The 26,590-nt window shown below is 37.5% G+C and overlaps 1 protein-coding gene across 1 annotated transcript in view; it reads left to right on the plus strand.

Annotated features, from left to right (window-relative positions):
* The first annotated feature begins 7,734 nt into the window (after nt 1-7,734).
* Nucleotides 7,735-26,590, plus strand: part of rtn1b (reticulon 1b) — a 33,216-nt gene continuing 14,360 nt past the window's right edge. Inside the window, exons 1-3 of the mRNA XM_079639299.1 lie at nt 7,735-8,401; nt 23,240-23,965; nt 24,452-25,228. Of these exons, the coding sequence (XP_079495425.1) occupies nt 8,179-8,401; nt 23,240-23,965; nt 24,452-25,228 (1,726 nt within the window). The 5' untranslated portion in view covers nt 7,735-8,178. The remainder of the gene's footprint in view (nt 8,402-23,239; nt 23,966-24,451; nt 25,229-26,590) is intronic.

The raw sequence follows: 26,590 nt of genomic DNA on the forward strand, positions 1-26,590 counted from the left end.
TGAATGGAACTGCATTTTTTTATGTTTCATGCTCTTGGCATCCAATAATTCAATGCACAAAAATATTAATTAATTAAAATATCTTAATTAGCTGCATTTTATCAGAACAGACCTGCTGCAACACATTTTTGGGTTGCAACCTGCCAGGTAAGATCCACTGGAATAAACTATAAAAATGCCACTCTTCTTGATTCTCTGACCATTTGAAACATGCCAGATATGAAACATCAAGTATGAAGGTTATGTACAGAATGGCAGTGTGTAGTTTATTTGAATAGAGTCATGAATGACAGAGGAAGGGATGGATGAACACCAACTACTGAATTGTCAGACTGCCTGCCAAATCGCCATCCCCAGGTGAGGTATCCAGAGCAAATTAACTGCCACAACAATGTTGCCCTATTTCCAAATTCCAGACAGTGTATTTGGACTGTGTTGTCTTAAACAATAATAACAACAGCTGCCATGAAAGTGGCGATGTGTGAGGCAAACCAAGTGAGTCACAGTTTACTGTCATCACTCTTTAAAAAAACACCATTCTGTCTCAGGAGATCATACAAACAGGGAAGCACCTGAAGAAACTGGTTGAAGAAAACATTAGAGACCCAGTGATTTGCAGTCTTAAGCAGCTGAAATATATATGAACAATAAAGAAATGCAATCATTCCAGTTTCACATGGACCATCATTCTATGTCTTCATCCCATTCAGAAGCCATGTAATGTAAAACAAGTTTTTTTCTCTGGGTTCACCGTAGTATTCCATTCGTTTTTACTGTATGTTGTAGAGAATGAATTCAATGAAACATTACCACATAAAGCAAGGTAATTTATCCACATGTCAGTTTTTAAATTTTTTGAATGGTTTGCTAAAATTAAGTACAACCTTTTTTACACCTGCTCGAGTTCGTCATTTGTTTTTATAGTTACTGATTTGATTTATCATTCTGTTCAGCTGTTCCCTCAATAGTTACCTTTGCTAATTCCCAGTATTTAAGTCTCCCTGTTTCATATGAGTTTGTCCGGTGTCGTCAACGGGACGTGAATTAAAAGTTTATGTGTTTGCCTTGTGGAATATATTAAAGACTTTAGTTTGATCTTCGTCTTCGTGTGCTTGTATCTACCACAATTGTGACAGAAGACCAGACCTAAAAGGATTAAGATTTTTGTGGGACAGCAGCTGGATAGTTCGCTGGAGGAATATACATAGGACTTTTTAGATCTGCCGTGCCTTTTGCACTACTCGGACAACTTGCTCTGTGTTTTTTCCCATGCTGGCCTCATCGAGCAAAGTAAGGCACGCCTACCAGCGAATGGTCCTAGTGAGGATTTCTGTTGGAGCCACTGAAGCCTTTGGGGTCGCTCCATTTGGGGTTCCATTGGCTTTCTGTCTGCGCCTGGGGCTCCACCACCATCAATCGTCAAGGAAATCCCCGTCATGGCTCCTACCTCCTTTGACGCCGCTGTGGAGCTCCATCCTGGCTGGACTCTGGGATTCCACCTAGCATCCCCTGCTCCAGGCCTCTCATTGGCTCCTCCCACCATCTGCACAGCCTTGGTTCTTCCTGTCGTCACCTCCCCTGGATTCCTGTCCTCCACTAGTTACACGTCCTCCACCTGAGCCTCCTCCCACTGTTGGACTGTCAGTGTGAGGTTGTGCCTTTCCGGGATGGGGTGTAATGTCACAGTTATGTTCAGTTTAGAGCAGGGATGGGCAAATGGCGGCCCGTATGTCTTTAAATACGACCCGCTGGACCACTCGAATGATCAATTTTAAAATATTTGAAAAGTAAGTAATGGAAAGATTGCGTTCAGATTATGATGTTAATACTAAATCAAACCAGGAGAGGTTGCAATTTCCATCCGATCCCCGTATTAATCACGGCCTAGGATGTGCTTATAATAAAAAATAGGACATTTGTATTTGTTTGTTGCATATTTACAGACAACACAATTGAGATGTTTACATTTGTTGGGGTAATATTGCTTGTCAACTGACAACAGTTTCCCATTTGTTTAAGCATAATTGCACCCATTTTTTAGTTAATACATTCTTTAAAAAACCTATTTCATAATTTTACATTGATTTCCCGTAATAAAAAGTAAATTGAGTAAGACGTTGTAAAAGGTGAGAGTGTTGATTAGTAATCTGGCCCTTGGTTTGAAGGATAAAAAAATGTTGGCCCTCGTCACTATCAAAGAAGCCCATCCCTGGTTTAGAGTTTGTTTTCAGTCATTGCCTTTTTTCTACTTGCTTGAGTTTGTCATTTGTATATGTTTACTGATTTGATTTTTCATTCTGTTCAGCTGTTCCCTCATTAATCCCCTTTATTTAAGTTATTTGAGTTTGTTCAGTCTGGTCAGTGGGACGTGAATTCAAGACTGAATTTGATCTTCATCTTCATGTGCTTGTATCAAAACGATTGTGACAAAGGGATAGTTTAGGCTACAGCTTGTACAGCTTATTCTGCTATAATGATCTGAAAAGTACATTATTCCGCGTATCACCCAAAATAAATAAATATATGGACATTAAATATTGATTTGATATGAAATTACTTTATCATTTTACAGATTCCACTAACAAAACATCAGCCAGATAACAAAAATATGTTGTAAGAACGTTTTGCTTATGTTAAATGTTATATTAATTCTAAATGTTTTCTGAAAACATCTAGTTTTTAAAATGCTTTAATGCTTTTCTTGGTTATGTGAACATTCCATTTGATAATTTTGCAAACATTATGGGATACTTTTAAATGTTCTTTGAACAAACACATTTTAAAAAATGTTAGATGCATGTCGTGTACATGCTACTGTTTTGAGTAGCCTATGTTATTAAAGACCAGATCTCTGAACAAAAATTATATTAACGTTACAAGAAGAATGTTAGCTGGGCAGCAACAAGACGAACACTGCAGTAATGTTAATACTCTGAGATCATTTTCTGTACAATCAAATAACATGATACACAATTTTACAAACTTGATCTCTGTCTTGTGTTTCCAAGCTCTGCTTTTCATTTAGATCATGAAAACTGCACCTGTGGGCTGTTGCCGTGTTCTTTGCCAAGCAGTAATTGAAATGTTATTGTCAATCTCCCCCTTTCATCTTTTCTCCTCTCCACCTTTTCTCAAGGACAAAGGAGTCACACTGGTTTGCACATTGAAAAGCTCTCATTAAAGATACTTTTAATTTTGTTTAACAAAAAAAACGACACTTTGTGTCTCATATGTTTTTGCATTGTAGATATAAATTTTTAATGAATTCGTATTATGTATTTGTATATTATATATTGTTATTGTATTGTCTGTCCTTCCGCTCCTCTCCCAAATTCCCAACAAACAATTCCTCAATCGGTATTTAGGATCAACACAGATGATTTATTTTATTAAAAAATAAATTTTTATCACTAAAATCCAGATGATCAGTGGTTAAAACCCTTCCAAAACAATTATTTTAAAGTGTTTTGCTAATATTGCAAAACTAACATTAAGATTAGAGATTAATGTTCCATATTCAATCTTCACATGACCCTCCTCTTTCTCTACAATGCATGTGGTTTAAACAACAAAAGGAGACATCTAAGCTCTTTTTGTTGTCGCACCCTGGCGAGACCGACCAAATGGACATCACCCAAATGAACAACTACAATATTAAATCTAGTAGACTTAATGACATAAGTTGATTTTTGGTCTTATTTCTGTGTAAGAGTCCTTTCCAGTGTCCTTAATTCCAACAACAGATTACAATCTAACGACACTGTGGATTATCAATACCGACTGAGCTCCTCTGGAATAGGCTCCAAGTGAAATGGTACACACAAATCCATGGCCTAATTTTTACACTTGCTTATTTGCTGCAATTCTAATCTGACACAAAGAGTTCTGATGGTTTGTGCTTTGCAGTGGAGGCTGACCTTGCTGTTGACAGCAGCAAGCAGTTTATTTCTTTGTAAAGATGATAACAACAAGACAATAAATTGTGTGGATTAACTCCCTTTGTTCTTTGTCTTTCTTTACCTCTATTACTTATCTTTCTCTGGAATGTACATGCACTGTAAAAAAATGTATACGATCGATAAGTTATGACAAAATATGTTTTTACATTGCTTTAACTCATCAAAATAAGTTAAGCCATTTTCAACTTTTTTAAGTTATACAATATTCAAATAATTTTATGTCAGTTTAATGTAATTTAAGTTGAAATGACTTCCAAGTTGATTGTACTAAAAAAAATGACAGTGCTTTTATCATTGCTAAAGACAATCTGTCTTTCATGAACCACTTCAATTTCACTAAAATGCTTTTTAGTGAAATTTACTAAAATGCTACATTTTATTGTTGTGTAAAATTGGATTTAAAATTATATTTATTTATTTTATATTTTAATAGTAATAAGTCTGTAGTTTAGAAAACTACAAATACACAAAAATAAAGTGTATTAAACATGTATAAATAAATATAAGTGCAGCTATTACATGATATATTATAATCTTGAGATTGATCCTCATTTATTATGACAACTAACTAATACTGATTTAAATTGTAAGACTAAAAATATCAATCATTTATGGTTGCTATGTTGAAATGACAAATACCACCTTTGAATCATAAATATGACACCGCACAAATTCCCACTAACATCAAGAGAAGTGTGTTTTATCCACTTTGAGAAAAGTCTGTACTATTAAATACAATGAAATCTATCAATTTTATCAAATAAACATCTTTTCACTTTTGCTGAGAACTATACTGAAACACTTATTGTTATTTTATTGCAAAGCTGAAGACAAACAGATACAAATTCTGTATGATCCGGTCTACTTTATACTTTGCCTGCATAATGTCTTCCACTGGAATGTTGGCTTTGTAATGTTAATTGTAAATTGCAGAGAATTTATGCACTGTGTATACTGTGTATAAAACGTCCGCTCATTTTTCCTCTCTGGTTACTTCTACATCTGACCCATTGAATAGCATATGATGCATGCACACCAGACATATGAAAGAAAACAGTGAAGGAGAGGAATAAGTATGTGTGCAGTGCAAAAGAAATGGAGCACTGCTGCAACTGATGAACTATTCATGCTCTTTATGCAAATTGAATTTAAATTAGTGGAAAGCAGTAGCTCAGTGACATGTTCATATAGTCAGCTTGGGACTGGATATGTGCAGGCATGCATATGTGAATTAATTTAGTACTCTCTCACTTGATTGTCCATCTGCTCCGACTGATGTGAGGCTGCATAATCAGAATGGAGAGCAAATCAGAGGCCTTGACTCCTCACACTGCCGTTTCCATAGGCAGCCCAGTAATGCAGAAAAATGAAAGTGCACGTATTACTGAAAATGAATGTGTAATTATTATTGATGCATATGACTGACCAGCCCATTTTATTAAGTGCTATTTGTGTTTATTAAATTTGACAGATGCAGTTGTTATGTCAATGCATTTGTGCATGATTAACTATACAGAACATTTCATTAGTTGAATTGTACAACAAGTGCGACAATGCATCTTTTTCAGTTATTATTATTTTGACTACACTGACATAGGCTCAATGTATTTAATAGTCCATCTTGTCGTGTTTTTATTTCAAAGGGTAGCTGATGCCACCTAGTGACAATGTGATGGCAGTTAAATGCAATGCCTTTTGTTTAAAACAAACTATTTTACTTTTATATTTACTAATATAATTACAAAGAATAATAATCAAAATAACATCATCATAAATGAATGAATATACTATTATTAATTAATTATTAATAATGCATCAGTGTGTGGTACTCCTGAAAACATGGGACAGCACACAAGGGAGTGTTGCATGGCATGTGCTTGGTGAGGCACCTCTGCTTGCCCTGGGAAGTGGTCTGAGGGACATCAGATGGGAAATGCCTGGCTGTAAGGTGCAGAGGAGTGTCTAAGGCAGGACGCCCTCCTTTGGTTGGACCCTGCAATGTGCTGTGCTCCTCCAGCAGCCCCCTCAGGTTCGTCCTGAATTGCAGGGAGGCACATCAATAGGGAGTGAGGAGAATATAATAGTATGTGACAGTGTGGTCTGTTTATTTATTATTGTAAATGTATTAACACTTTAGATTACATTAATTGTATCACTTGTTTATATTTATTATTAGATGATTTGTATCCATTTCTCACCAGTAATTTGCCAGTAGACGATGTGGCTGTGGTAGACTTTCTGGTGCATTCAAGAAAACCAGTCATCATGTCAGATTTGTCAACTGCCCCCATCTCTTTGTTATACTCGTTTATACACAGACTGGCTTCATCTTTGATTGCCCAGTGATGTGAAACTTCCCAGTGGCTGCCATACCAGTTAGGTGGACTGTGGTAAGGACATGAACATTCCTCTTGTCATGCCATTTTACTGCCAACTGTGATCCTCCATTTTCTTTGAATTCCACCTCACCTTTTGTCATCTTACAGGTGAACTTTGGCATCCCTTTCCTGTTTGCGCGCACAGTCCCACAATCTCCAGTGACAAGTGGTGCTGGAAAAGTGTGGGACTACTGTAGGCTACTGGTTGTCCACATAAAAAACATGACCCTTTCTTAGGTAACTTAAGGTAGAAGTTTCATCACAACAGGCCCAGAAATCCCAAGTCCTTGGTGTTGGATGTCAGAGGTAGATCCGGAGTAACGTTAAATGATCATGTCCTGCACATAACCAGTGAGCACATTTCAGGCATATTTGTGAAACCCATTGAACTTTTCCTTTAATTTCCCTTTCTTGCAAGTCAGAGGCATAGCGGTTTGTTTCCTGCACAATTTATCCGATTACATCGGATACATTGTGAGGAACAATTTTAAACAATTGACCTCACTGGGCGATTCTGGTGGATTTTGCACACTAGGAGGATTAAAAAAGTTGGTTGCCTTCCTTCCATGACGATGAGTTTACCTGTTCTGCCTCATTTGACATGGGTAAAACATGGACTGTTGTCTCTGACTCTTCACCTTCGAAGTCGCCAAGAGCTTCAAGGTTTGGGGAAGGTCTTCATCGCTGCACTCTCTGCCTCGCTGTCAAAAAACTCCTCATCAGAATAAAATAAAAAAATCCACAATTTCCTCATTTGTCAATTGTCTTCTTTTATATACATGTAATTTTCTCTGAAGAAGTTAAAAACTGGTGAATTTGATTAAAGTTGTGTCTCAAATTAGAACAAAGGCGAGTGTGAGGTAACGGTGACGTCATCTCTAAATCACTTGTCAGCGGGGGAAAAACTACTGTCTATCTATGGGGAAAAAAGACTCTTTTATATTTTATATATAAAATATTTATACACTTGTTAACTACATAATGAAATATATGTACGGTTTTAATAATTGGAGGGGAAAATATCATGGTAGTTTATGTATTGCTTAAAAGGAACCCAGACTATTAAGACACAAAGGCCTAAATATGCTACAACTGCTCTCTCCTACAAAAATATATAGTTAGAAATAGATAAAATATTTTCATTATTTAAAAAATCTCCACAGTGTTTACAGAATTTGAACCATAAATATGATTTGAACTACGAAGGCCGCCATTATTTAACCCTAACCCTAACCCTAACCCTAAATGCATTAGTAAGTTAGGCCTATAGGGAATGTGTCAGTCTCAGGGTGTTCTTTAAAACTACCCAAAAAAGGACTACTGCAGAATATCTCTGAAACCACTAGATGACACTATTTCCTTAAAAAACGAAGGCCTATGACTACGCAATAACAGTCGAATGTAGCCTAACTTTTAGAACAACGACAACGCTCAGATCCACTTCACAATCTATGATCGTTGTTGCGTTGTTCCCTATTTCAATGAAATTAATTTGAAATGTAATCTATAGAGCGAGTTTATTCGCGTAAACAATTCCTCATCTTAATGTATTGCCAGTTGTCGAAAGCCTTATTTTATGACCATTTTCAGCTCTGTGTGTTTAATACTGCGCGTGCCACACTATGAGCTCGAGGCACGGTGACGTCAACGCCGAAACACTGAACTAAACAAGCAATTTTCAGCAGCCTGAGCCCCTGTCGGAGTCCTAGATCGGCTTGTCCAAAACACTTCTGATAGTTAACCAGCGTCTGATCCGAGGAGTTGAACACTGTTTTTTTCCCCTCTCCTTCGTCTGTGACCGCGTCTCTCTGAAAAGCATCGCACGAGACGAGCGCTTAAAAATGTCTGTGAAGCCGGAGGCAGGTTCGGAGGACAGCTGGTACGGGGATGATTTTGAGGAGATTGATCGCTTTGGGAGTACCACTACCACCCGGCGTGATGACTTGGGAGAGGGGAGGCAGATGAGAGACTGGGAGGACGAGTCAAGTGAAGAGAAACAGTTTTCCAGCCATCCCGAAAGCGACCGGCAACCGCTCCCTGTTGTCATGGAGACTGCTTCCACAGGTAACGTTAATGGGATTTTGATCTACACCGTCTTTTATGCAATGCTTTGAACAACCTTAGTGCTTAACTTCTCTGTCGACCGGGGCCTTGTTATCAGGTAGCAGATACCTTGGCTTAGGCTATGGCTCGCTTTGTATGGGGTGGAAGTATGTTTTGCTAAAATGAGGTTGGACATTAAGGAATTTAAGTGTTCTCGATTGTTTTAGCACTTCTGAGGAAGACATAGCCTATCTGAGAAAATGTTATCCCATTTACTTGGCATTTACAGCCTTCAACAGTAGCCTAATGATGAGATCATAATTTCAAATTTAAGTAGATAAGATAGGCTATAACAAAAACATAGGCTAGTAAATTGTAGCTTTTTTGTTTTGTTTTGAATGTGTTAAACACAGACAATCTAACTACTGGTTATTTTCTAACAATTTATAGGCTGTTATATAAAATAGCCTACCTAGTAAACAAAATATCAAGGACTACAATAAAATAATGTGTAGGCATTAACTTGTCCAAGTCAGTCAGTAATTGGTTTAAATCTCACAAGCTTTAAATCTCGTTTATTTAGAGTGGGACAAACATCATAATCATTTGCAGATCAGTAAATCAGTCAGTTAATTTAGTGACTGCTTTAGTTGACTAATTCACAAGTGTTTTTGATTCTAAAAGAACAGTGTTCTGACAATATATCCTATAACAACACTATATTTTCATAGTGGTTTGAAGCTTATTAAAGCCTAACCTAACACCATATAGCACTTAATGCTGGTATTATTTCTCTGTGAAGATGTGCTGCCTATAATTTTTTACACATTTCGTGTTGTCGTATATCTGTCAGCTTATTTTGTGCCTCACAAAGCATACCATCCATGTTTTAACTTGAATAAAATATTTTTTGCACAGATGGCACTTCCTGAGCAGGTAGCACACATCATCAGAAACATGTTTTATGAGGACTCATCATAGACATGATTTTAAATTCTATCCCCTAACCTTACCCCTAAACCTAACCCTTGCAAAAAAAAAAAAAAAAAAACATTCTGCAAAATCATCATTTATTATGACTCCTAAGCTGTTTTCCTCAAGGGGAATGACATTTTGTCCCCATGACATCAAACATTTATCCACAAGAACAAAATATACTAAGCCTATACTCATCCAATATCACAAAACCGATGCCTCTGATTGTCTCCATAAATCTATACAATTGTTTTTAAAATTAAGTCATGAATGATACCTAGGCTATTTACCTTTGTGTTTGTGAGGTGCTGTATAACTCACTCTTTTCCCCCTTCAACTATTTTTGTCTGTTGTTATTATTCCATTTGTGTCCCAGCTGCTTTTCAGATCAGACACTTTACAGTAACCTTTAGGTCCTTTACTTCATAGAGATCAATATTTGAAATAATTTGAACATATCACAGGCTTGGATCTGTGAAACTCGAAACTCTGTGTTATGACATTATGATAGTTACTAGTTAGTAGATAAATAAAGAGAAGACAGAGCAATTCAAATTGTTTTTATTTTACCGAGATAAAATAGATTGTAGCTCCATTTCAATAAAGCCACAGTCCATAAATAGTCTTTATAACCAGATGAAAATATAAGACATAAGAGTAATACTATATGAAGTAGGAATGATGTTTCCTTTTGTCACGTACTGCTCCGAGACACGAAGGTTGAGGATCCAAATCCAGTTTTATTGAAAGGATAAAAACAGGCAAAGGTCATAAACACCTAATCATTCCAAACAATAAGGGGCACAGGAAAAAACAGAGGAAACCAAGAAAACCGGACAGAAGATCGAAAACCAGGATAATGCTTGGAAGTCCAGTGTGACACTAAACAAGACATCGCAGGGAATGACAGAAAGAACCAGGCTTATATAGGGTGAGCAAACAAGAAGATGAGACACAGGTGAAAACAATGAGTGCTGATGAGTCCAGGTAGAGAATTATGGGAGATGTAGTTTGTGAGGGAATGACAATAGTCTGTTGTGGTGTGCGCTCTGGTGGCTCTCAAGGGCACTGGTGACCGTTACACATTTGCTCCCATTTTCTTAAACCAGATCTTTGTTATGAAACTAAATATGTTTTCTTTTTCAATTTTTAGCTTTCTTTCTCTGTTTGTAGACTGGTGAGTGAGAGTGAGATTATGTAATAGTCTTTTGTGGGTAGTCTTTGTGGGTATCACAGATAGATGGAGAGGTTATCATTGGGCAACACACAAATAACCTAATTATGAGCTATAATACAGTCAGCTAATTGGGAAATGGTATTACCGGTAGGTGGAAAGGGAAAAAATAAATCAAATCGTCAAATAATGCAGGAACAATAGAAGTGCTTTAACTGCAGTCTAATAGCTCCTAAATTTTTTAACCAAACAAAAGGACATTTTAAACATTTGTCACTTTGCAATGAATTCAGTGTTCAGTGAGGTTTCTTGTGGCCACCGTAGGAAATTCTCCTAACCTGTGCATGTAAACACTTGACTAAATCACTGATAAATTAACTTAAATTAGTATCTTAAACGTTGTGAGTTTATAGATGCATCATGAGTGAGTCACACAACATGTGTCTGAATCACCAGATTGACATTGGCAAGTGGATGGAAATCAGAGTCCTGTGGTAAAATCCTTCTCATCAGACTGAATCTCTCATTAGCTGAATGACAGCCTAACCCAGTGCTTATTGAACCACAATACTGACTCTTAGAGGATGTGATACTTGCCCTTTTGATAACCAGTCATTAGATCACATTTCGAGCGCATTGTTAACCTGTTAAATTGTTAAATTTAAAATTTTAACATGAACTGAACCTGATTGTTTGGGTGAGATCACTCCTTTGACTTTTGATAAGACCATTTTAGGTTTGCGTTTAGCCGTGCATTTTTTTAATTTATTTTTTACATGCATAATTTAGTGGACAGGCGTGAAACATAACCTTTAACAGAATGCATTTAATGTGAATATATCCTATTTTTGAGAACAGCATTAGTTCATGAGAGTTAATATAATTAAAAAATAATAATAATTTGGTTCATACCTAAACACTTTTCAGGTTTTTCCTCTAGCATTCGGCTGTGTTTTGAGTATTTTTTGCACCTTCGTGTAGAGTAAGATTAAACTAACTTGTTAAAGTTTGCTTCCTTGCGATGCAATTCTTATGTCTTTCACCAAGAACATATAAAAACCTGATAGTTTGATTCTGTGCTCAGTTTTCTCTACAAACAGTTCACCAGGACTGAACCATGGCTACATTAAGAAGAGAGTGCCTTGCCATGGATGTTCCCTGAGACACTGTTTGATTTAGGACACACAATTATGTATAGGTTATGTACTGGAGAGACCCCACTGTGCTGTCAGTACCACAATTATTCTCACTTCAGTGAGTCGTGATTCATTAGAGAAACTGGAATGCAAGTTCACTTTTCTACTTTCTACTTCACACACATACAAAAAAGTGTTGTTGGTTGTGGGATATTGCATAAACATCAGAAAGTGCTAAGACCTATAACAAGATTAAAATAATCTATTTTTCTTTTGTGGTAACAGCATTAGCCCTTCGACTTAGCACTTGATGTCATGATTTTAAAAGGATTACTATCTATGATATTTTATCAATCCTCTACGCACACCTTGGCAATAGAATTGCCATTGGTTAGTTTTTTTTTTGTTTACTCGCCAGATTGAGATTATATATATATATATGATTCCACCAAATCAGCTTAAATTTGTAAAATGGCAAAAAAAAAATATATATATCTGAACATACACTCTTAACATCAGTCAATCAACCATGATATTATGATAATCAAGCACTATTTAATGATAGAACTTTAGTAATTAGAACTAAAACTTGGTAACCATGTATGAATGCATATTTGTCATTTTAACTGAATTTAGGACTGGTGGTTGCATTTAAGATAATGTTAGTCATTCAGTGTTTCTGTAAAAATAAATAGATAATAGTCATTATTATTAAAAGATAATAATACTACTGATTCTACTACTCTAAGAACTGCTCTGAAACACAAAGGTTGAGGGTCCAAATGCAGTATTTATTGAACACAGGATAATCCAAAAATTTAATCCAAATCCAGGCAAGGGTCATACACAAACAAGCAATCCAAACAATAACAGATAAGGGCTGAGGCAAAGAGAGAAATCCGAGGGAACAGGCAGAGAATCAAGATAACCAGGACACGGGAGAAGCAGGTTAAAGGGATAGTTCACTTTGAAATTAAATGTTGGTATGTTTTAGCTTACCTGAAGTGCATCCAAGATGTAGGGGTCTTTGTCTCTGCAGTAGTTTCAATTTTGATATTTTTAGGTCAAACCGTTCTTGTCTGTCAGTCATATAATGCAGGTATATATAGGTACTGTCTCCAAAAGCATGCAGAGATGTCTCTAGCATGCAGAGAAAAGTCCAAATAAAAAAATTCCCCATCGTAAGTGCACATTGATGGCCTAAGACACGAAACAAGTGGTTTGTGTGATAAAACGAACAGTATTTATATAGTTTTTATCTCTTTTACACAACAACATCCAAGTGATCTGTTTACTTAGTCTGCGTAAGCGCTGTAAAGCGCCGGAATGCTCTGGAAGTGATCTCCCGGATGAGTTTGCGCGAGCTTACCTAAATGTATTTTTTTACATCGGTTTAAACATCCCGGATAAGCGCAAACCATACCATTTATTAGCCGTCCTACCTACAATCTCTGTTCTGTGCATAGGTTCTGGTGTAAACAATGAGTGACGTACACGCACGAGAGATCACTTCCGGAGCCTTCCGGTGCTTACGCAGACTAAGTAAACAGATCAGTTGGACGTGGTTGTGTAAAAGAGATAAAAACGATATAAATACTGTTCATTTTATCACACAAACCGCTTGTTTCGTGTCTTAGGCCATCAATGTGCACTTACGATGGGAAATTTTTTAATTTGGACTTTTCTCTGCATGCTAGAGACATCTCTGCATGCTTTTGGAGACAGTACATATACCTGCATTATATGACTGACAGACAAGAACGGTTTGACCTAAAAATATCAAAATTGAAACTACTGCGGAGACAAAGACACCTACATCTTGGATGCACTTCAGGTAAGTTCAAGCATACCAACATTTAATTTCAAAGTGAACTATCCCTTTAACCTGCTTCTCCCGTGTCCTGGTTATCTTGATTCTCTGCCTGTTCCCTCGGATTTCTCTCTTTGCCTCAGCCCTTATCTGTTATTGTTTGGATTGCTTGTTTGTGTATGACCCTGCACGTGCTTTGGATGTATGCTCAGAAAACCATATATCAAAAAAAAAAAAAAAACATTAATAAAAAAAAAAAAGGATTAGCCCAGCCATATTGGTAACTGACCACAGTGATGCAGAGAAAAGTAATGGTTATGCTTACAATTGTTTAGATTACTTCTCAGTGGACTTGAGAAGCTGCTGATGTTTCAAACCACTGTTGATGGTCTGGGTCACTTTATTTTGCATTACATTATGTCATTTACTACATTGTTCCTTAAATATTAAGATAGTCCACAAAGATTACTATGCTTTGTCCAACAAAATGTAGGACATGTACATGTACACAACTTTACTCAACTCCAATAATCCCATTATTCCTGCAGACATCAGCAGTTATTTTCAGATACAAGAGAGGTATTTTCAACAGCTGCAATCACCACAACTATCCTCATCTGTATCTGTTCTGATGTAGAAGTAAATCCAGTGCGTTGATACACTTACACGTAGAGTAATTATGTGAAAGCGCCCCTGGAGTGACTTGAAGTTGGCTCCAAATCCGTATCACGTGTCACAAACCTGTCAGTGGCATCCTGATGTAATTGTGGGGCATAATAATTATGTTGCTTTGAAACATAACCCCTGTCACACTTTACCTCCCAGTCCCTTTTTGTCACTATTGTTTATTAACTAAATATTTTGGTGTCGCTTCATCAGTGTCTCCCTGTGAAGATAGACCTGGCACTTAACAGAAATAGACTGCAGGAAGGAAGTCCTCACAATGTACTGAGCTTACTTTCTAAGCTCAGTTAAAACTGTCTGAGCTGCACAGCTCAGGGAAAGAGAAATTCACTTCTTGCCAAATGCCAGTCAGGAGTTCCGCCCACCACAAAATAATTATGTTTAACCTGGTATTTAATATTATATATAATTTTTAAATTATATAGTCAAAAACTTATTTTATTGGAAAATTGCACAACATTTTATTATTGCCTTAATCTTTTAAACACCTGAGATAGTGATCAAACATTTTATAAAAAAAGCACCTGTCAAGTTTATAATAGGCTACATATTACATCAGCATATGAGAGCCAAATTGGATGACTACAGTCAGGGACTCCTCTCAAAATAACTAATTTAACAGTTCAAGAGTTGTGAGAAAATGAGACGCGTGTGAGATCAGCGTCTTAAAGTGACAGCAGCCACTAATGCTGTCTGTCATTAAAGTTAATCAAACAATTAAGGGAACAGAGAAATTACTCACTGCTCTTGACTTAATAACTTTTGTAGCTTTAATAATCTAAATTTAATTTACAATTTATGCAGTGAAGACTGTTTGATAACTTTATTCAATTTTTGTATACAGTGGGGCAAAAAAGTATTTAGTCAGCCACCAATTGTGCAAGTTCTCCCATTTAAAAAGATGAAAGAGGCCTGTAATTTTCATCATAGGTACACTTCAACTATGAGAGACAAAATGAGAAAAAAAAATCCAGAAAATCACATTGTAGAATTTTTAATGAATTTATTTGCAAATTTTGGTGGAAAATAAGTATTTGGTCAATAACATAAGTTTATCTCATTACTTTGTTATATACCCTTTGTTGGCAATGACAGAGGTCAAACGTTTTCTGTAAGTCTTCACAAGGTTTTCACACACTGTTGCTGGTATTTTGGCCCATTCCTCCATGCAGATCTCCTCTAGAGCAGTGATGTTTCGGGGCTGTCGATGGGCAATTCAGACTTTCAACTCCCTCCAAAGATTTTCTATGGGGTTGAGATCTGGAGACTGGCTAGGCCACTCCAGGACCTTGAAATGCTTCTTACGAAGCCACTCCTTCGTTGCCCGGGCGGTGTGTTTGGGATCATTGTCATGTTGAAAGACCCAGCCATGTTTCATCTTCAATGCCCTTGCTGATGGAAGGAGGTTTTCACTCAAAATCTCACGATACATGGCCCCATTCATTCTTTCCTTTACACGGATCGGTCGTCCTGGTCCCTTTGCAGAAAAACAGCCCCAAAGCATGATGTTTCCACCCCCATGCTTCACAGTAGGTATGGTGTTCTTTGGATGCAACTCAGTATTCTTTCTCCTCCAAACACGGCGAGTTGAGTTGGTACCAAAAAGTTCTATTTTGGTTTCATCTGACCATATGACATTCTCCCAATCCTCTTCTGGATCATCCAAATGCTCTCTAGCAAACTTCAGACGGGCCTGGACATGTACTGGCTTAAGCAGGGGGACACTGGCACTGCAGGATTTGAGTCCCTGGCAGCGTAGTGTGTTACTGATGGTAGCCTTTGTTACTTGGTCCCAGCTCTCTGCAGGTCATTCACTAGGTCCCCCCGTGTGGTTCTGGGATTTTTGCTCACTGTTCTTGTGATAATTTTGACCCCACGGGGTGAGTTCTTGCGTGGAGCCCCAGATCGAGGGAGATTATCAGTGGTCTTGTATGTCTTCCATTTCCTAATAATTGCTCCCACAGTTGATTTCTTCACACCAAGCTGCTTACCTATTGCAGATTCAGTCTCCCCAGCCTGGTGCAAGTCTACAATTTTGTTTCTGGTGTCCTTTGACAGCTCTTTGGTCTTGGCCATAGTGGAGTTTGGAGTGTGACTGTTTGAGGTTGTGGAAAGGTGTCTTTTATACTGATAACAAGTTAAAATAGGTGCCATTAATACAGGTAACGAGTGGAGGACAGAGGAGCCTCTTAAAGAAGTTGTTACAGGTCTGTGAGAGTCAGAAGTCTTGCTTGTTTGTAGGTGACCAAATACTTATTTTCCACCATAATTTGCAAATAAATTCATTAAAAATTCTACAATGTGATTTTCTGAATTTTTTTTTCTCATTTTGTCTCTCATAGTTGAAGTGTACCTATGATGAAAATTACAGGCCTGTCTCATCTTTTTAAGTGGGAGAACTTGCACAATTTGTGGCTGACTAAATACTTTTTTGCCCCACTGTATGTCCTAACTGTTAGACAGGTAGGAATGGCACAGGTTATGACATTTATTATGGGTTTATGTGAGGATTGTTTTAAGTTCACTTCAATGAAAATTGTTATATTTTTTGAAGCCTAATAATATTTTTTATAGCTTTCAATACACTATAATGTTAAATGGCTATAATTAGTACTGTCTTAAATTAATGTTTGAGATCAACTGGGAACTGATTAAATAAAATATATTAAACCCATGAAAATGCAGATCCTGTTGTAAATAATAGTGAAAAATAACTTTTTGGTTGTTCCATTATTACCCCTTAGCAGATTGTTACTAGAGTAACAGTGATAATAGAGTTATTACTTACTTATTACTGAAATAATATTCCTCACAATAGGAATATACTTTAGTGCAAACCGAATGTAATGTTTAAATCTATATTAAATACAATTAGCTGAACTTTAAATATAGCCTAGTCAATAGGACTACAAGTGTTACAAATGTACTGACAATAATTTATGGTAAACTATAATATATAATGTCATTTCTTTTGAAACTTGTATGTATTTAAATATATTTATAGACTATTTCTATATTTTATCTCAGTAGTATGTTATCTGCACGTAAGTGATTTGAAAAACACATTCAGTACAATTAAGCACAAAGGGGCATACAGTAGTTAAGTAAATTAGCATTAGCTATTTTAAACAACTTGATACATGCCCATATTTTTTTTTTTTTTTCCCCAAGAGTCCTTTACTACAACAAGATTATTTTGCGATCTTGGATAATACATATGCCACCATATGTCAGTAGCCCTGCTAGCATTTATTGACCTATCTAGCCTACTTTTTCATTTTTGCTCTATGTATCCATATATACAGTATGCAACACTGAAATGTTATTTGAGCAATGGTGACTGTTAAGTCTCTGAAGTTGTATAGTGCTAATTGCCCAATAAGTTATTTAGGTTTAAACAGAGGACAGGACAGGAGTGATTAGCTTCCATGCATTATTGTTAGCGCCATGGCTAATGCCCGACTCTTACCTAACACCTCGTCATAACATGAGCTTTACTCCCAGCTCCAGCACCTGTTCCTAATAAACACACACACACACACACACACACACACACACACACACACACACACACACACACACACACACACACACACACACACACACACACACACACACACACACACACACACACACACACACACACACACACACACACACACACACACACTTAATTGAGCCAGGATGCGACCATTTAGGAATTTTGTAATGACCAGGAGAGAAACTACTAGTGTAATGGGGTTTGGTAGGAGAAAATACTTTTATGCTGTTTTTCAAAATCCAAGCATTGTCGTTGTGCAGATGAAACACATTTTAGTAACAGAGACTCTAAATGAAAGATCAGCACTTAAGGCCACTGTGTGTCCTCGCTATCGGTGTGCTTTTGAGAGGATGAGTCATGGCTTGCACACTGTTAAATGTTGGAGGTGAGAGGTGTTGTGTGAACACCGATCGGCCCTCACATACAGAAACATTTCTGTGGCATTCCTGTGACAGTTGCTGAGATGATCCTATTGTTATACAGCTGTGGTCAGAAATGAATTAATGGCACCCCAGGTAAATATCATAAAAAATGGCTGTAAACAATAAATCTGCATTGTTTATCCCTTTGATCTTTCATTCAAAAAAATCGCAAAGATGAAACCTTTCATTGAAGTAAAAGAATTGAAAGTGGGGGGTAAATCACATTATGAAATAAATGCTTTTCTCCGAAATACGCCGGCCATAATTGTTGGCTCCCTGTTATTAACTGGGACGGTCATGGCAGAAGCTTCATTTTGTGCTCATTTACCATTTCTGTGTTGATTTTGATGTTTGTTTTGGATTGTTGTCCTGATGGATGATCCAACCACGGCTCATTATAAGATTTCTAGCAGAAGGTGCCAGGTTTTGATTTTTTATCTGTTGGTATTTGCTAGAATCCATGTATCTGAACAAGATGTCCAGGACCTCCAGCAAAAAAATAGGCCCACAACATTAAAGATCCAGCTATATATTTAAACGTAGGCATGGGGTACTTTTTATCACTGTTTGCGCCAAACACATCTGGTGGGTTTGCTACCAAAAAGCCCTTTTTTTGTTTCATCTGACCGTCTTTGGCAACTCAAACTTTCCTCCTCACTGTACATTAAGGCAATATAGACACACGTTCTCTTCCTGGCAGATTCATAACATCTTTAGCTGATTGGAACTTCGTAATTATTGCCCTGATGGTCAAAATGGGGAACTATATTCTTTGGTTTTACTCATTGTGATGGATGATTTAGGGAATTTGGCCTATGTGTTTCCACATATTTGAACTTCTGTGAAACAAGAAGTCATGGCTGGACAGTTTCATGTTCTTAGTAACACTGGTGTGCTAAAAAAAGGTAAATATTACAGTTTTTTTCAGTCGCTAACAAGCGTTTGTCCAGCCAGTTGTCACATTTTCAAAACTCTAAACACAATTAGCACAGCATCGGTCTTTTGTGGCCATACCATTCATACATTTCATGTCGTTTTCAAACAATATGCAGTCAGTGAACACATTTCCATAATGCTTACATTTTCTTAACAGACAAGCTATACCTCCCAACAAAACTATGGATTGTTTTTGTAGTATTTACGAATGTTAACACACAACATCCCACAATAGCAAAAACAATATTCCAAACCTTAGATACAGTATAAAAACCTCTGCTTCTGCAATGATCAGTTCAAAAACAATATATCTCAGCTGATAACAAACAAACAATTGAATAATTGACACAGAGCTTATTTATGTTGGGTAAATTGGGCCAACCACAGCTGATTCCAGTCTGGCTTAGACTGGCTTAGAGTGGCAGGGGTTATTTTTTTCTATTACATTAACACTTATACAGTAAAAGAAGGACTGTGAGGAGTGATGTTTTTGGAAACAGAAACAGAAAAAGACAAACACTGTAATGTCTGGAAGAGGAAAGAGTAAGAGCAAGGGGCCCAGTGAGAAGAGCAGGCCCAGTGAGAGATGCAGTGAGAGATGTAGTGAGAGGTGCAGTGAGCCAGTGGACCCTATAATACCGAGCGCATCCTTGCCTTTCTCAATGATCTCCACCAGCGCCTGGGTCCAGAGCAGGATCAGGAGGGTGAAAACATGAGGACCTTTGTAATTACCTGGGACAATGTGGCTTTCCATCATTCGCAAGCAATAACAACATGGTTTGAAGTCCACCCAAGACTGGTAAGTCTCTTCCTTCCACCCTATTCACCTTTCCTCAACCCCATAGAGGAGTTATTTTCTGCATGGAGGTGGACGGTTTATGACCATCAACCACATGACCAGATGTCCCTCCTTGAAGCCATGGATGCTGGTGCAGGGACATCACAGTTCATGATTGCCAAGGGTGGATCCAACATACCAAGTGGTTTTATCCCAGGTGCATTGCCTTGGATAATATCAGATGTGATGTTGATGAAAACATGTGGCCTAACCCTGAAGATCGCAGAGATTAGATACAGTAATTTTGTGCTTTTTGTTCAGAATGCTCTTATGTGTTTCATGGATATTTTGTTCACTGTAAGCAATACTGTAAAACTTTTTCTGTTCTATCATACCGTGTTTCTACTGTACCTCCTGTAGTAAAGAGTAAAAGGAAAAAAACTGATTTGCTTTTTACTGGAATGCTTTTGAATGAGAACATTACTGTACATGTGGACATACAGTTCCCAACCAAGACATTTAGTGTAAAAACGGTGGATTGCATGGTTTGCATGCAAATACCTGTAAAACTGAAACATAAAAGTCTATGCAGTTTTTGTAATGTCAAGAATAGCCAGTATTCTGAAACCTGGTGTACTTTGATTGACTGCATGTACCTTGTGAAAAGAAATCAAGTGTTATTCTTTGACAGAATAATTTCATTTTGAGTCAGATTTCCAGTGTTTTGGTAAAGTTAGTGTGTGCAGAGAAAGATGTGTTCTATTTTGAAATGAAGAGTTAGTATATATTTAACAAAATGTGTTTTTGAGAAGAAAATTAACCATTTGGCCAATTGTGTTTTGTAGGTGTGAGTCTGTGTTAAGAGTTTAGAAAAAATATCTGAAGTATGGGTAAGCGCTTGTTAGCGATTGAAAAAAACTGTAATGGGAATATACTTCAGAGATATTTTACTCGTAAAAAATTCTAGGGGTGCCAATAATTGTGGCCAACGTGTTTTGGAGAAAAGCATTTATTTCATAATGTGATTTCCCCCCACTTTTAATTATTTTACTTCAATGAAAGGTTAGATTTTTGGCAATTTTATGAATGAAAGATCAAAAGAATAAACGATGCAGATTTATTTTTTACAGCCATTTTTGATCACATTTACCTGGGGTGCCATTCATTCTGATCACAACTGTATAGTTTGCAGGTTTTAAGGTTACACTATCAGTTCAGTTGGTGTGTTGCTTAGCAATGTGATATAGAAGGGTGTAAGTTGATATGGTTTTTGTTTTTGAAGAATCAGGTTCTCTTCTCTCTCTTCACTTTTTTTTTTTATAGATCTTCACACTTCTTAGCTACTGATGGTTAAAAATAGAGTCCCAATGGAGTCATTTTGCCCAGTGAATGTAGGGCAGTACAGAGACAGGGGAACAGGATCTCTGATGGAGTGGGGTCACGTTAGCATGGGGATTTACACAATTCATGGAACTATCCTCAGTTACACATCTGTTGTGTGGAGGGAAACACACCTGATCCTGAAATATTTTATCTAAAATAAAAATGGGTTTTTGAACAAAAAAACTGAACTAAAACTAAATTTCAAAGGTAATTTAGTTATTGTTATTTAGGTATGATGCTATTATAATGTGTATTTTCATCACAAGCATATGGTACAATTTGTGGTTCTGTTATAAGGGACATTTGTTAACACCTGAATTGATCTGAAATGAGACTGAAATTGAAAATATAAAACTAAAAAAACTAAAAAAACAAGTGAAAATCAGTTCTGGCAGGTCACGTTAGTCAAGTTGATCTGATCTGATCTTGAAAGTTGATCTACTGAGTCACTAAACCCATAGGCAGCTACATAGGCTAAAATATAATATTGTGAATGATAATATTATATATATTATACAAATGTTATATAACAGATAAAACATTACAGAGACATTTCTGCTCACACATCTTAAATATCTGGAACATGTTCATCACTTTCAGGACAGGAAGGGTAATATGCTCTATTTTAACATTGAAAAAACAACACACATCACCTTTAAAGGGAAGTAACTTATTGGAGGTCCTCTTTTTTAATCACTGTATATTCCTTCTTGTTTTAGACTGATCCCTAGTTGAAATCTCAGTGTGTGTTCCCACAAAGATGGCAATATCTGAAATTCTTGTCCTTGTGGGGACATTTTTGGTCCTCACGAGGAAAACCGCTTAAAAATCATATTAAGCGATGAAAATGTAAGAATGCTGAAACTTTTTTGTGATGGGTAGGATTAGGGTTAGGGGACAGATTCAGAATATTCGATATAGTTTACAGTATAAAAATCATTATGACTATAGAATGTACCCATAAAACATGAAATCCCAACGTGCGTTCGTGCGTGCACTCTAAAAAATGCTGGGTTGTTTCAACCCAATTTTGGGTAAAATATGGACAAACCCAAACGTTGGGTTAAAAATGTAATTTAAAAATTCAACCCAACTGCTGGGTTTGTCCATATTTTACCCAAAATTGGGTTGAAACAACCCAGCATTTTTTAGAGTGTGCGCTTGCGCCCTTCTGCCCTTATGTGATAGCACTGCAGTCGACCTTCAGATAAACATTGAACTGAAAAACTGTCATCTGCCACAAATAGTCACAATAATAGAGAGAAGGACGGGAAGACAGGGGATGTGGTGAGAAGGACAATTGGTGTGCAGGGGGGTGTGATGGTGCCGTCACTGACACTGACTGCTGATGAGAGCTGGCACTGCTACACCCCACTAAATCCTGCTGGAGGACAACAACATGACTACCTGAAACACAGACACACATCCTCTTTCTAACATCTGAATTTCAAATACAACACATGCACACAGTCTAATTCACCCCAAGGTCACTTGATGTAAGAGCTTTGTGAGGCACAATATGCAATAGAGGTCAAACCACCACTCTGTTTTGCTGTTCTCATCTAGGATTCTGCATTTATTTAACAATGTAATAATCAAATTATGTAAAAAACAGTACAACAAGTTATAAATAAATGAATAATTTTGATAATATTAATTGAATATAGAATTTTGGAATTAATTCATAAAATATGAAAATAATCTATTGTTTTAGAGACAATTAATATGCAATACATATGAGGAAAATATAAATAAAAACAAAAATGAAATAAATTAGGCTAGATAACAAAAACCTACCCTGTACATGGTGATGAAAAAATATGAGACGGGAGGAAAAAAATATGTTGAAATCTTTTTTTTACGTCCGCCAGAATTATTTTTACTAGATTTGACTGAATAATGACACAAATTTTATAGAATAATCATTGTTTAAACGTGGTTTACTCCGTTAAATTTAAAATTATTTAATTTTACTCCCGTCATTTAAAAGTCTTGCTCATGTTTCTCTTTTCTCATGCAGAGAAATCAGATTCAAACTTCCAGAAGAAATCCACTGATGACGGGGATGACCTGTACACCTTCCTCTTGTCCAATCAAAGCTATGGCTCACATGAAGACACCTCCTACTTTTCTGGCAGCATGGGCAGATCTGGTGACAAACATACATCCCGCACTGATGACTTCATTTCTGGATCCCATTCCATCACGTTGATCTCCGACTCCAGCATCGAGATAAAATCCAGTGCAGACCCGACTGACAGCTCTCACAAGATACATGACTCTGAGAAAGCTTTTGACTCTTCTTACAACTACATGGACATCAGCCGTAAAGAGGACTCCTGTAGCTCACAGCGCCCCCTCGAGGACTGGAGGATGAGCGGCCTCTCAGAGCCCTCCCAGTACACTAAACTGGAGAAGAGCCCATCACCGGTAGAAGTGGATGTGGAGGACATTGGCTCTGCAGAAGGTCTGGACTCTCAGACCTTCCCATATGTGGAGGAACCATCTGATGAAGAACTATCTGATTATCAGCCCTATAGGTCTCCAGGTACCGGCAGCAATGCCAGTCCAGTAAAGATCACTCTGACAGAAATGCCACCTACATCACCCACCACAGTCCAGCACAGCCCCACATTTACAGTGTCAGAGAAGGAGAGTATCCTGAGTCTTGGGCTGGAGGGAATGCCCACCGTCACCCTCTCAGAGCCAGAGGATGAAAGCCCTGAGTCATCTACACCCCCTACAGGTATCAAGCATCATCATCCCACACAAGCACTTCACTGCAATGTATCCACTACACTATTGTTAATTCCTCTGCTAGCTGACCTTCTGGTCCTGTGTAGGTGTACTTGTCAATCTGGGAACTTTCATACATTTTATTCAATTTATTCATTTAGCTTCGCTTTTATCTAAAGTGATTGACAAATGAGCATCTTTACAATATAAAATCCAAAGGAAACTGTGGTGAGACCCATTGATAATGTTTTCAGAGTACACTATTGTTCAAAAGATTGGAGATTTTTTAATGTTTTTGAAAGAAGGTTCTTATGCTCATTGCTCACCAAGGCTTCAGTTATACTATCCAAGTATAGTACATACATTACACATTTTTATCAATATATCACACGTTTGCTAACACTGTTGGGTGCCTTGGCAGAGCAGATGGCCACAAGACACCTTACCTTTTTAAGAACACTCCCTCTCCTTTCTCTCTTCCTCTCTTCCTTTATAGATGACTCTGACTCTCCATCACAACCAAATGTCCTGGCTGGTAAAACTAAAATAATGAGCTCCTTCCAAGACAAGACTCAAACGTCACCCACCTCACCCTCTCAACCTGCTTCCAAGCAAGACAGTTCCCCAATGGAAATGAAGACTTCTCCTCCAAAACCCACATTGCCTCTTTCCTCCCAGGATGTCGAGGGTAGCAGCGCAGAATCTGGCGACTCTGAGATTGAGATGGTGTCTGAAGAGCCTAGTCCACAAGCTCCCAGCTCTGGCTACATGAGCTTCAGTAAGAGTCCCAGCACCTCTCCATCGACCACAGCTACAGCGCCTGTCATGTCTTCTCCTGCGTTTGCCCCAAACCCTACTATGCAGTACAGCATCTTGAGGGAGGAGCGTGAAGCAGAGCTGGACAGTGAACTGGCTCTGGAGTCCTGCGGAGAGGAAAGCCCCCAAAGATTGACCCACAACTCCACAAAGGGCCCACAGCTGGTCAAAAAACCCACAACCCTGACTTCTGCAACTAAAGAACCCATTATGACTCCCACTAAACCTCCGACCATTCCAGCCCCAACCAGCGCTCCTAAAGAGAAGACATCCACCATGGAAGAGAAGCCTAAAACTAGCAGCACAACCCCAAGTCCCAGCCTGCCAGAGCTGAAGGTGGAGCATCCTGCTGGGGAGGTACACCAGAAAGAAAGAAGGCGCTCCAGTCAAGGCCGTAGGGGCTCTGTAAGAACGACTGTACCACCTGTCGTCTTCCAGGGGCTATCCAGGGAGAAAGGTAAACACGTTCCCCAATCACTAATGCTCACCTCAACACACAAGTTCTGACAGTCACTATATTGCATTTGAGTGCACAGTTACTGAGCTACAGAGGTTTTTTGTGTAGTTGAACTTCTATCTTCTTCCATCTGTCCACCTATACACAATGCGTAATCAAATATTTAAAGGATTAAATGCACATCATCACCTCTGTCTTTCGGAGCTAGTGCACAATGTGAATCCAATTGTAGTCGGATTAATGTGAAAACACATTAATGCCTTATTCCCTTGGGATCAGCTGACAGTTTACAGCAAATTTTTTCCTAACATTATATAAATTATTTGTAGTATTTACTCTCTCAGATATCAGTACATTCACATGAACTTTAAATATTTAATTTCAATCAGACTAAAACAATAGTTTGTGTATTTAAAATGTCATATAAATGCATTAGCTCAGCGTTACTACCACTATCCTCAGCATTGTGCGCATGCTCTGAAAGTCAGAGGTGATGATTTGAATTTAATGCTTAAAATATTCAATGTATACTTGGCCAGACAGATGAAGCCTGGAGCTCAATTACACAACTCTCTGTAGCTCCATTAAAATGCATGTAAATGCAATTAGTGTTGATCTAGTAAGGGAAGCATTTCTGTATTCACATTAGCGGGGAAAGATTGAAGAAGGGAGAGATTTATTACTAAATTTAGGATGATGACCCAACAGTTCTGATGTGTGAGAACACTCACAAAAAATACACTGGACTTAGGTTACATAGAGGCATTTGCTCAACTGTTTACTTTTTCACTAAGATCCCTCGTCATCCAACAGCATCGGTCCAGATAAATACAACACTGTGTGATATAACATTTCTAATCATCTCCAGACCTCCAGAAGGTCACGCACATGAAATATTATATCAATTTTACAACACATTTCTCACACAGTACCCCGTGTCTTTAGTTAGGCGACTAATGTTTTAGATTGTTTTTCACACCTGACTGCTCCCTGCATCTGCTGTTGTGTCTTTAGGGTTCGGCAGAACTCAGTGGAAATATCTTGTGTGAAACTGAAAAAATATTATAGAAGATCTGGCTGACCTACAACAGTCTGTGGATTGTAAAACCCACAGATTTATTGAAAACATTTTCATTCTTTTAGTGATTGGACCACATCCCAGTAGTGAGGGATATGAATATAGACATAATCACTATTTGTTGTGTTTTCACTAGAAAAAAAAAAACATGTACAAATATTTCTTTAAAAATTATTTTTGTTTAAATAATTATTAAACAATTAAATTAATGAATAATAAATTATTAAACAATTAAAATAATGAATAATACATTTTTAATAAATGTTAAATGATTAATGTTAGTT

This window comes from Phoxinus phoxinus (genome assembly GCF_949152265.1).
Source record: "Phoxinus phoxinus genome assembly, chromosome: 16".
Lineage (NCBI taxonomy): Eukaryota > Metazoa > Chordata > Actinopteri > Cypriniformes > Leuciscidae > Phoxinus > Phoxinus phoxinus.